The 12,846-nt window shown below is 41.0% G+C and overlaps 1 protein-coding gene across 1 annotated transcript; it reads left to right on the forward strand.

Annotated features, from left to right (window-relative positions):
• Positions 1-7,441: 7,441 nt before the first annotated feature.
• LOC131672972 (uncharacterized) lies at positions 7,442-8,548 on the forward strand. Its single transcript, XM_058950575.1, has one exon. The coding sequence runs from the start codon at positions 7,442-7,444 to the stop codon at positions 8,546-8,548; it is 1,107 nt and encodes a 368-aa protein (XP_058806558.1).
• Positions 8,549-12,846: the final 4,298 nt, after the last annotated feature.

The raw sequence follows: 12,846 nt of genomic DNA on the forward strand, positions 1-12,846 counted from the left end.
TCAACGACCGTTACAGTTGTAGTACTTGAAAACAAAGTAGATAAGTGTTTTTTTATTGGCCCATAAGGGCTTTTAAGGGGTGAAATCCACCCTGAAAATCAACCCCTAAAATCAGTTTTTTTAATATTTCTCAGCATCAAATGAATATTTTTCAGTAAACTCAACGTTAACAAATTTCTTTTAAAAAGGCGCTTTTAAGGACATAACATTTATACCGAAGGGTTGCAACCCCCTTTTTAATAAGGGTAAATACACTATTTTTTGTACTGTTTTACGACATGTAATATAGTAAATCAGCTCGAGTAATTTAAAAATCGCACTGATAATGAGAAAATACCAAAATTAAATTAACGTGTTTCCGGATTTAAAATAAAAATGTTTAAGGGGTGTTTCACCCCCTAGAAACCACACCAGTCAAACTATCAGCAGGTTAATCCACCTAACCCTGAGATAAACAAGTTTAGTCGTTTGTTATTTCTTGAAATAATTTAATCCTATGCATGAGCGAGCTACCTCAACTAACCAACCTGCCGCTAACGCACCAAACCCCCATAAACCACCCTTACCGAACCACATGCAGGCTAACCCACCTAATCCTGGGAAAAGCAACTTTAGCCGTTTGTTATTTCTTGAAATAATTGAATTTTACACCATAAGCGAGTTATCCCAGCTGAATCACATACCTCTTATCCACCTACCCCTAACCTATCTAACTCCCACCCTTATAAACCACCCTTACCGTACCACATACGGGCTAAATCTCCTAACTCTGGGAAACACGAGTTAAGTCGTTTGTTATTTCATGAAATAATTTAATCTTATGCCTGAGCGAGCTACTTCAACTAACCAACCTTCCTCTAACCCACCAAACCCCCATAAACCATCCTTACCCAACCAAATGTCGGCTAATAGACATAACTTTGGGAGAATTGAGTTTATCAGTTGCTTTTTCTTAAGATAATTGATTTCTACACCGTACGTGGGGTATCCCATTTCATTTGATAAAATATATCTGTAGCTCAAACATAATTTATGAAAATAAAAATATGTTTAATACATTTTATTTTAATAGTACCAAAATGGCGAGAAATATCTCTTAAAAATAAACACGAGAATAACACGAGGTCTAATTATCATTTATAGATCTATACATATATATTTATATTCGTATGTAGATACATAAATATATTTACGTAAGAGCCATCGTACGCGATACTACATATATTTTGATTTCTCATAATAATTTTCAACTTTTTCTTTATTGGTAAATTAAAATCTATCATTCAACCAATTCCTTACAGAAATAATAATCATCGAAAAAGTGTTTGAAACATAATGATCTTTTACACCAACTACACCGTATTATAGCAACATATTTACATGTTTCTACTTCGCAATGTATATTGCAAGAATCTACAAAACTAAAATCAACAGGGTTATCTGTTTTAGCTGGTTTTTCAGCAATGTAGCCGCTTTTATACCAAGCGTATTTAAAAATATTTGTATATCTTGGTGAAGAAAGCTGGTTATGGACAAGTGGTTGCATTTTTATGATGTTATTTCTTAAATGTAGATTCATTTCATAGTCCATCAAAATTACTTGATCTGATAAACGTCGAACGAAGTTTTTCCAGATACGAAATCCATAAACATCGAGTGGTTGGATGTACCCTGTCGTTCTTGTGGGAATTTTTTTTATTAACAATTTTGTTTGTCGGCATCGGTTCCCTTACAGCTTTATCGTAATATCCACTCCAAGAGTCGAGTAAAAGTACAGATTGAAGTCCAACATTTGGGTAAAAAATTTTAAAATGATCTAAAATAAAAAAATGTAAAAATTTTTTCATGTCATTGCATTATAATAAACAAAAATATTCTAATTTGTCGTTAATTTTCCAGATTTAGATGCTTCCACATGCACATTTTCTGGTCTAAATAATGAAGATTCCACTATAGGACCGAATTGATCACTTTTTTCTTTTAATACTATAAAAAGTGATGATAAAAGTTTCCCGGTTGCTGATATAGTTGGCTGAATTGTATAAGTGTGCGTTGTCGATGAAACCGACTGTACCAGACATTGCACCTGCTTTTCTCCTTCAACTGCTAAGTTCTTCCGAGTGCATTTCTAATTGGAAACCACTCTGATCTGAATTATAAAAGTTTGCAATGCCGATTTCTGGTATACATAATTTAACATCAGCTACAAAAGCATCAGCATTAGTTTGTAGTTCTTCTTTACTTTCTAATGTTTTTTTGGTGATAAATTTATTTATTTTTCTAGATACTATTCTATGAGCTTTTTTAAATTTTAGTACCCAATTTTGAGAAGCCTTAAATCTTATATCTTCATGGCCAACAATTTTTTGAGCTCTAAATGCCCATTTCCGTATATCTCGATCATGCACTATCGTACCAGCTGCAATAGCAGCTTTTCAATTATCAAACGTGTATAGGCAAATTTGCGCAATTTTTTCTCGGTAAGTTCCATTTTTATTAATTGTTTTCGCCCAACGTTTGAGTTGAGTTATAGATGAAACTTTTTTGAATCTATGTTGTACAGTATCCAGTTTTAAGTTTTTGTTTTTTCCGCTCCTCCAAAATTCTATGGCTCTTTGTTTATAATCATATTTTTTTTTAAATCCGGAAACACGTCGATTTAATTTTGGTATTTTCTCATTATCAGTGCGATTTTTAAATCACTCGAGCTGATTTACTATATTACATGTCGTAAAACAGTACAAAAAATAGTGTATTTACCCCTATTAAAAAGGGGGTTGCAACCCTTCGGTATAAATGTTATGTCCTTAAAAGCGCCTTTTTAAAAGAAATTTGTTAACGTTGAGTTTACTGAAAAATATTCATTTGATGCTGAGAAATATTAAAAAAACTGATTTTAGGGGTTGATTTTCAGGGTGGATTTCACCCCTTTAAAGCCCTTATGGGCCGATAAAAAAAACACGTATCTAATTTTTTTTCAAGTACTACAACATATCCAAAAATCATTCAAATCGGTGAGGTCGGGTTGGGGTGGTTCCCTTGTCAGCTCAGTGCTCAAGTCATTCACGAGGCTCAGGCGAAATCCGAAGCTTTACCTAGCCAAGAGAGTGGCCACTTGAGTGATCTACAGCAGATCAAGTTGGACGGACACCGTTTCCTCTATGAGGTTTCAACAGGAACGGTACGCCCGTACCTACCACCCGCTCTGCGGAAGACAGCGTTCAACGTCATCCATGGCCCCGCCCATCCGAGCGGTTGAGAGACAACAACGAAGCTTCGCCAAAAGTACTTTTGGCCTGGCATTCGCAAATACGCACTCACCTGGTCGCGTGAATGTATTCCGTGCCAGAAGGCAAAATTCCATCGTCATACGCGGAACCAGCCAGCTAGCTTGGACGTACCAGAAGCTCGATTCAACCATATAACTTGGACATAGTAACTATGCCTCTCGTTAACAAGTATAGGTACTGCCTCACTCTTAGCGATAGATACACTCGATGGCCACAAGCGATCCCGTTGAAAAGTACGACAGCGGAAGAAGTGGCCGGCGCATTCTACTCTGGCTGGATCGCTACGTTTGGCACATCGCTAACAATTACTACCGATCAAGGACCGCAGTTTGAATCTGCACTTTTCACCTCATTGGCAAAACTGATTAGAGCTACACGTATACGCACAACGCCATATCATATCACCCGTAGTCGAACGGAATGGTTGAACGCTTTCACAGAACATTCAAGGCCGCACTAATGTGTCAGCGTAGCTCGCCATGGACTCAGCTGCTGCCTACGGTGCTATTAGGACTAAGGACAGGCTACAAGGAGGACATCAAGACTTCACATGCCGAGCTTACTTTTGGAACAACAATTAGAGTTCCCGGAGAATTTTTGGTAGTCAAGGATCTTCCGACGTCACCAGTAACCTTCCTAGACCATCTGCGAAAGCATTTTCAGGTCATCCGACCAACACCAACTTAGCACCACGCCAGGACCAAGCAGTTTATACATGGAGATCTTCATACATCTACACATGTTTTTAAATTGGGAGTGCCAGTAAACCATCCACTTACACAGCCCTATTCAGGATCTCATCGGCTAGTCAGACGGTTGGACGACCAGCGATACGTCATAGACGTCACCGGAAGTCCACACACTGTATCAACTGCTATGCTAAAACCAGCATACATCTCTTTAAACGATCTCGTCTATAGTCTCGTTCAGTATTATTTTATGTACCCCTTATCCAGCCAGCTAGCTCATTGGGAGATACCAGTCCTGTGGTCTGGTCACGCCAACATCGATGAGGACAAGCCCGACCAGCACCTGGCCAAGACTTCGTCAGAGTTGCCCTCTGATCGGGCAACTTCCAGGGAAGGAGAATATGTGACAGTCTCACCCAGCTTTCCGTAACAGGCACGAGAAGGTGCCATTCCTCAATTTACGATGCGATGAGCGAGCAAGCAAACTCTCACTCCCCGCAGAGAGTTTGTGTAGCCGCAACTCCAGTCTATTTCCGGTGCTGACGAGGCGAGCTCGTCTTTCATAAGCTAGCTCCTCACAGCAATTTCTTAGTTGCTTCTAAATAAAGGCAGTCAGTCCATGCTCGCATCCTCACAGCTCTGGGGAATCGAGCATAAGTGTAAATCAGGTTGCAGCAGCCATTTGTAATCAACAATAATAAATGTAGTCAACAGTCTACAGTTTCTTCCTTTTCCCTGCGTGCGCCTCGCAAATTTAACACACATATATATATATATATTATATAACGGTATGTTTTTATTGTTTCAATAAAAGACCGTTGAAGAAAAAACCCCGCACAAAACCAATGGAAAAATACTTTCGGTTAATTTAAATCTTACACTGACAAATCGATAGTTCGTAACATACTGATCAAATGTCTCCATGGGTACTATATCCGGAAACTCGTTTTTTAGGGACAAATCAAGGGTGTTAGCTCCAAAAATACATAGTATACGTCTTAGCCATTTTAAGACGACAATGATATGCTTTTATTGAATGCATGTACATTGATTTATATTTTGTGGACATTTGAAAGTCGATGCACATATAAATACTCACTACCTCTTTCTCTGATCCGTATATCTCTTTGTTTTACGCGAAAGTGATAGTGTACGGTGACCCATTCTCAGCCGAATCCAGGATCAACGGCGTGGACGTCATGGGCGTCTGATCCCTGTGTGTGTGTGTGTGTGTGTGTGTGTGTGTGAGTTTATGTGTGTGTGTGGGTTAGTTCATGTGTAATTATCTACGTATGTTAGTGTTTGTGTGTGTTATTCATTATGCGTGTTAGTGTGTCAGAAAATGCACAATGAAATATTGAAACCTGACTTGTTATTGAGAGACTAGTCCAGGAGTAATCGAGTTTGAATATTTCATTTCACTTTTTATATATTTCATTTCACTTTTTCACCACTAGATAGGAGCCTCACTCTCTCTAGAACTTTTTGTTTGCCATAATCCTTAAGTAGAACCGTTTCGTTATTTTTTTCAATATGTGTCTACGAAAGCGACTACTTGTTACGTACTGACGATGGCCGGTCAGTAGTCGTAAGCCGATACACAATTCTATATTTTTAAAAAAACATTCCTTTTTTTCTAAAAATACCAACTCTTGCCATTGTAATCTCAATATGCATGGTTATGAGGCTGCCACCACTGCAGTCCACCATTGCAGAATATTGCGGAGAAGAGTTCGTGGCTTGTAGAGAGATCGTTGTAATATTTCTTTTCTCAATTCTTAAAAATAATCTTAGTTTAGAATAAATCCAGGGCAGTCTTCTTCAGACTTCCTTATTCATTGTTATTTGAACAACGTTTATTAATTATACACCCAGAAATAAATGCTTACGCTGTTGATTTACATGTCTTACAATGTATACTGGGGTACAGTAGAATACAAAAAATTCAAGTCTTCATCGTAGAGAATAATTAACTGTACAGTACTGATTTGATTTCATTGCAAAAGAATATAATTATTTCTGGTTGTTAAAATGGCTAATAGATTTCGGATTCCTTGCTATATTTGCCCTAACGCTTTACATGCTAGAGTAATGGTACGTTTGGCTAACGCTGAAGATGACCTTCTACGAGAAATCGCTTTTACAAGACGCTTGGAGAATGGAAGACCAGAAGCTCCTATTGATCTTGAAACTCGGATCTGTAACAATTGTAATATAACAATACGCCGTGAAATTCAAATGTTACAGGCTGATCCCAATTGCATTCGACTCAATGTTCTTTCTCATCGTACTAATAATGAATGTTTGGTGTGCCATAGACGTATTAACATTCACAGATTAAGTTTGCAATCCAGAGTTCATATTTTTGTAGAGCGAAACATTTATGTGCCAGCAAGATACTGTTGCTGTAATGAGCATTTGGATGAAAAGGGTTTATTACCACTCAATATTATTGAAGATTTCAGGTTCATTAAGACCATACATTTTGAATGGTCCAGAATTACAATCATTTGTTCAAGCGATGCGTGAAGAAATTGTGCATAGCCCTGTACGCAGATATGAAGATGAACGCACTTTAACAGATGAACAATTTGCAGCTATTTCTCCTATTTCAAAAGATAACTTTAATGATCTTTTCACATACTCTGATCCTGTCATCGATCCAGGTGGCCATCGTTATGTGTCTAAAAAAGACCTTCTATGTTTCCTGTGTAAGTTAAAACAGGGTCTTTCGGATGAATTTTTATGGGTAATGTTCCATTATTCTTCAAGGTAAGCTACGAGTTTAGCAATCAGTACAGTTCGACAATCGTTGATGACGAGATTTTTAGATGAGAACATAGGGTTTGGATCAATAACAAGGGAGGAATACATAGAAAGACATATAACACCATTTGCAAATCGCTTGTATAATGCCACACCTGAAGAACCGACGGCAATTGTGTACAATGATTGTACTTATCTAAATATTGAGAAGAGTTCTTGTTTTAAAGCCTTGCGTCAATCGTTTTGTGTTCATAAGAACAGACATTTATTAAAACCTGTCATGTTTGTAGCTCCAAATGGTTATATACTTGATATTCAAGGACCTTATTTTTCGAATGCCGCTAACAATGATGCCAGACTGCCGGCTGCAGTGGCACGTAAAGCAATAGGTGAAAGGGGTAAAATCCGGATTGGCTTTGTCAATTGTAGGATAAGAGAAAGCAATCGGTCTCTCAAGTGTTATAGATGCTGGCATCCGGGACATATAGCGAAGATATGCACGAGTGAAGTGGACCGATCTAAACTCTGCATGAAGTGCGGTGGACCTGGGCACAAGGTTGCAGAATGCACCAAAGATGCATACTGCGTCCTATGCGCTGAATCAAAGCAAGCAGAGCACTGCAAACATGTAGCTGGCAGTATTAGATGCGCAGTTGCTAATGAAGCTAGCAAAAAGCGGAAACGACCACGACGACAATGAAGATATTGCTGCACAACCTAAACCATGACCACGGTGCGCACAACTTGCTCTTGCAGACAGTACGAGAATGGGAAATAGATGTGGCCATAATAGCTGACCCGTACAAGGCCGGAGTAACTCAGTCATGGGTCATCGACAGGACAGGAGAGGCAGCCATCTGGCCGTGTGGAAACTTACCTTTCCAGGACACAGCAAACTGCAATCAAAGTGGATTCGTCAGAGCTAAGCTCGGTGGCATACACTTTTATAGCTGCTATGCACCTCCTAGATTAGACAAAGAGCAAGGAAGATTTACGGACCTCCTAGATAGGCTGATGAAAGATGTCAAGGAACACTCCCCAGCAGTAGTCGCAGGAGATTTTAATGCTTGGGCAGTAGAGTGGGGAAGCAGGTGGAACAACAACAGAGGAAATGAATTGCTAGAAACTATGTCGTACCTAGACCTAGAGCTCCTCAACACAGGATCTATGCCAACGTACGAAAGAGACGGAAGATCATCAATTGTTGACCTGACGTTTGTCAACGCGGGTATTGTACGAAATTGCGTAAACTGGAAAGTGAATGACATTTTCAACTTAAATGACCACCGAGTGATTACCTGGGAGATAGGAAGGAAGGAGACAATGCAAGAAAAGCCAAATGCAATGGGATGGAAAGTAAAAGAGTTCGACCCTGAGCTTTTCATAACGGCACTTGATACGGGCCTTATCAGCGCTCGTGACGCCGAAGAAGAAGCTGAGAAGGTTATGAAGAAAGTCGCTGAGGCTTGCGATGCAACTATGGCTCGAAAGGGCACAAGAAACAAGCATGCACCGATATACTGGTGGAGCGAGAACATCGCTACCATTCGAAAGGAGTGCATCTCAGCAAGAAGGGCGGTAACACGCGGACGGAAGAAAGGCAGAAATGTCATAGAGCTGCAAAACCAGTACAAAAGGGCTCGTTCAAACCTGGTAAAAGCGATCAAGGTCAATAAAAGACAATGCTGGAAGGAGCTTCTGGAAGAGGTCGATACTGACCCTTGGGGAAGGCCCTATAAGGTCGTCACCAAACGGCTAAAGAGCCAGGCAACGGTATCACCAAGTTGTTTCTCAAGAAGGTAGTAGAAAACCTATTCCCTCAACGACCTAGCTGCGAATTTCATATAACGCAAAACGAGGGAGAAGTCATCCCACTCGTGACGAGAGAAGAACTGAACAAAGCATGTACGAAGGTAAAAAACGCGAAAGCCCCAGGATTAGATGGCATTCCAAACGCTGCACTTAAGAAGGCTATAGATGCAGCGCCAGACATGTTTCTCAGCATGTACAACAGATGCATCCTAGAAGGGTCATTCCCCAGCAAGTGGAAAGAGCAGAGATTGGTTCTTCTCCCTAAGGGGAAAAAGCCACCTGACGAACCATCATCATACCGTCCACTTTGCATGCTCGACACAGCAGGAAAAATTCTAGAACGAATCATCCATGGAAGAATCGAGGAAGTAGTAGACAAGCAGCTCTCCGATAAGCAGTTCGGATTTCGAAAAGGTCGGTCGTCACTCGATGCTATTGACCTGGTCACTAACATAGCGAAAGAAGCTATCTCCGGTGAAAGATGGAGAAACGGGAAGAAGAAATACTGCTTGGTTGTCGCACTAGACATTAAGAATGCCTTCAACTCGGCAAGGTGGGATCGCATCATGGACGCGCTAACGAAGATGAATGTTCCCGCGTACCTTCTCAAAATGGTGGCCAGCTATTTCACGGACAGAAACCTGAAATATGATTCAGAGGAAGGGCCAAATGAGTACCGGGTGACAGGAGGCGTACCGCAGGGCTCGGTACTTGGACCACTCCTATGGAATGTGATGTACGACAGTTTACTACGGCTTAAACTGCCAGGAGCAGTTACACCAGTGGCGTTCGCGGACGACATTGCCCTGGCCATCGTCGGCAAATACCTCGAAGACCTGAGAAACCTTTTCGATATGTGTTTTGTGAGATACCAAGAGTTCCTAGGTTACCTTGGACAGGAACTCGCAAAGCATAAAACGGAGGCGGTACTAATAACAGGCAGAAAGGTAACTGAAACAATTACATTGCGAGTGGGACAACACAACATCAGATCACAGCCGTGTATCCGATATCTGGGAGTGATGATCGATGCCCGACTTAGCTACAAGCAGCAGATGGAAAACGCTGCCAGTAAGGCATCGGTGGTCGGAGCTGCCCTGTCGAGGCTCATGCCGAATGTGGGAGGACCTAAACAAAACAGAAGAGCGCTCCTGGCGTCTGTAGTTACATCAGTCATTACATATGGCATTGCCATCTGGACAGATGGACTAAGGACACAGGAATCTCGCAGAAAACTATCAGGGGTATACCGACGGTGTGCCCTTCGAGTGGCAAGCGCATACCGCACTGTTGCGAAGGAGTCTATCGAGGTCATCGCGGGGATGATGCCAATTGAAGAACTCGCAGGCGAAAAACGACGTATCTACTATCAAAGAAAGGATAGTCAGATTGATGCAGACCAGGCTAAACGTCAGGAGAGACAGGCAAGCCTGCTTCGTTGGCAAGAGGCTTGGGATAGATCAAACAAGGGACAATGGACCTACCGACTCATCCCCCGTATTGACAGGTGGGTGCAACGTGCACACGGTAGTGTAAACTACTATCTGACACAGATGCTATCAGGACACGGATGCTTCAGGGCATACCTGTACAAATATAAGTACGAAGATTCCGTGGAGTGCCCGACTTGTGCTGGACTCGAAGAAGACGCGGAGCATGTGTTTTTTCACTGCCCGAGATACAAGACCTATCGCTGCAACCTGGAACAGACGTTAGGACGAAGCATCACAGCGGAAACACTAGTAGAAGCCATGCTGACCACAGAAGAGGCATGGAACGCCACGACGAATTTCGCGACCGAGATCATAAAGGACCTACGGAATGAAGAAAAGAAGAGGATCCTACTGAAGAAGATCGAAGAAGGAAGAAGTACGCTGCCGAACCCTGTAACCGACCATCGCCATCTAGGTTAGTGCAGGGATGTAGGCAGCACAACTAAGAAGGAAGAGCTGGAAACAGCTAACGCCTCCTCCACGATGTAATACTTCACCGTCTTTCCATGGAGGATTTAAGGCCGGGTGTAGAGAGGTTATTTTTAGTCGGTAGTGCACTTGGCATACGAATAAGTATGAAAAGGCCAAGATGTGGTCATACCATCAGACCACACAGGTTGTTTTAACACCCAACAACCTGGCGAGCCCGGCACAACGTGCGTCAATGCATTTTTTTCCTCTCAATTAAAAAAAAAAAAAAAAAAAACACTCATACACACACACACATACACACGCTGATTTACATTTAAATACATACATTCACACACAATCACACATACACACACATACGCACTCGCACACGCATACGTACACCCACACGCACACGCACGCACACAAACACACACGCACACACACACACACACACACAGGGATCAGACGCCCATCACGTCCACGCCGTTGATCCTGGATTCGGCTGAGAATGGGTCACCGTACACTATCACTTTCGCGTAAAACAAAGAGATATACGGATCAGAGAAAGAGGTTGTGAGTATTTATATGTGCATCGACTTTCAAATGTCCACAAAATATAAATCAATGTACATGCATTCAATAAAAGCATATCATTGTCGTCTTAAAATGGCTAAGACGTATACTATGTATTTTTGGAGCTAACACCCTTGATTTGTCCCTAAAAAACGAGTTTCCGGATATGGTACCCATGGAAACATTTGATCAGTATGTTACGAACTATCGATTTGTCAGTGTAAGATTTAAATTAACCGAAAGTATTTTTCCATTGGTTTTGTGCGGGGTTTTTTGTCATTTGAGATGTAAAATTGGGATCATTGAAGAGCGTTCGGATCTGTGGGCCATCAAAAATGCCTGCCTTTAGCTTGGCTTCACTGAGTTTGGGCATTTTTTTCACTATATATCTAAAGCAATCTCCATCTTTATCTAGAGCTCTGACAAATTGCTTCATGAAACCAAGTTTGAGATGCAGTGGAGGAATTAAAATTTTTAATGTATCTACAAGCGGCGGCTGAATGACGTTGGACGATCCAGGCTGCAGAGAATTTCTCGTTGGCCATTCCTTTTTGATGTAGTGATTTTGACGATCCCTGCTGTCAAAAAGGCACAAGAAGCAAGGGTATTTAATATTCCCGCTCTGCATCCCAAGAAGAATTCCAATGATTTTGAGGTCACCACAGATTCTCCATTGATGTTCTTTGTAATTGATTTTTTCTAAAACAATTTTCATATTTTGGTAAGATTCTTTGAGAAGTGTTGAGTGAGCTATGGGTATTGGAACCAGTACATTCGTATTGTGGAGCAATATCACTTTCAAACTGCGAATAGAAGAATCTATAAACAGTCTCCACTCATTCGGCTTGTAGACATTAACTTTGAAACTATTTATAAGTCCGTTGATATCATTGCAATACACCAATCCCACTGTACCATCTTTAGTAAAGAAACGTCGAAACTCTTGGTCTCTGTTCCTATAAATTGAAATCTTTACACCTTCTGCCAAAAGATTCTTTTGTTTCAGCCTTGAAGCCAAAAGTTCATGAGCTTCCTTTGAAAGTCCTAACTCTCTTCCTAAGTTACTCAATTCATTCTGCGTAAATTTTGCAGGCTCCTTATTCCTTTCATCCTGGTTTTCGTCACTTTCACTTCCTTTGTCTGTCTCTATCTCGCTGTCACTTTCCTCTGTTTGTACTTCTTCGGTACCTATTCCTTCATTGGCCAGGACGTCTACAACAGGATTCTTGGCATTACCACTATTTTTTGAAATCAAAACAGCTGGAATTACTTTATCGGTAAAAATATATTTGATTTTTGATTTATTTTTCCTATTGTATCCGTGAGTAATGGTATTGCAGAAGAAACAGTCTTGTTTTGCTTCTGGCATATTCCATGTCACTGATACAGAGTATTCCAACTTTGAAAGGTCCTTTTTCATATAACATGTCAGCAACATTTTATGACAGCGCAGACAAACGACATATGGAACCCAATTCTCATCTTGATTCAATATTTCTGATGAAAAACAATAACTGTATGCAGTACGCATAGCACGAGTGATATTTCTCCGGCTATATGATGGTGCGTATTCAGCACAAACGTAACAAAAATAATTTGGTTTTTCCGGGTTGTCATGCTCATGTCTAGAGGTTCTGGCTATACTTGTAGCTTTATACTTTGGTAAGGCCAAGTTAGCCACCTTAACAAAGCTACGGTCGCATGATGACGACGCCTGCGGGCCCGCTTTCTCACCCTGACCAGCCGCCGATACTGGGGTTCCGACCCCCTGCATCGTAAGTTTTTCCGGTGTGTTTGCCATGACGGCATGAG

This window comes from Phymastichus coffea, unplaced genomic scaffold (assembly GCF_024137745.1).
Source record: "Phymastichus coffea isolate CEN01 unplaced genomic scaffold, Cenicafe_Pcof_1.1 PCOF00012, whole genome shotgun sequence".
NCBI classification, from domain to species: Eukaryota; Metazoa; Arthropoda; class Insecta; order Hymenoptera; family Eulophidae; genus Phymastichus; species Phymastichus coffea.

Bases quoted from the DNA above. Each gene is read 5' to 3' on its own strand.
- LOC131672972 (XM_058950575.1), top strand. From the start codon at position 7,442: ATGAAGATATTGCTGCACAACCTAAACCATGACCACGGTGCGCACAAC.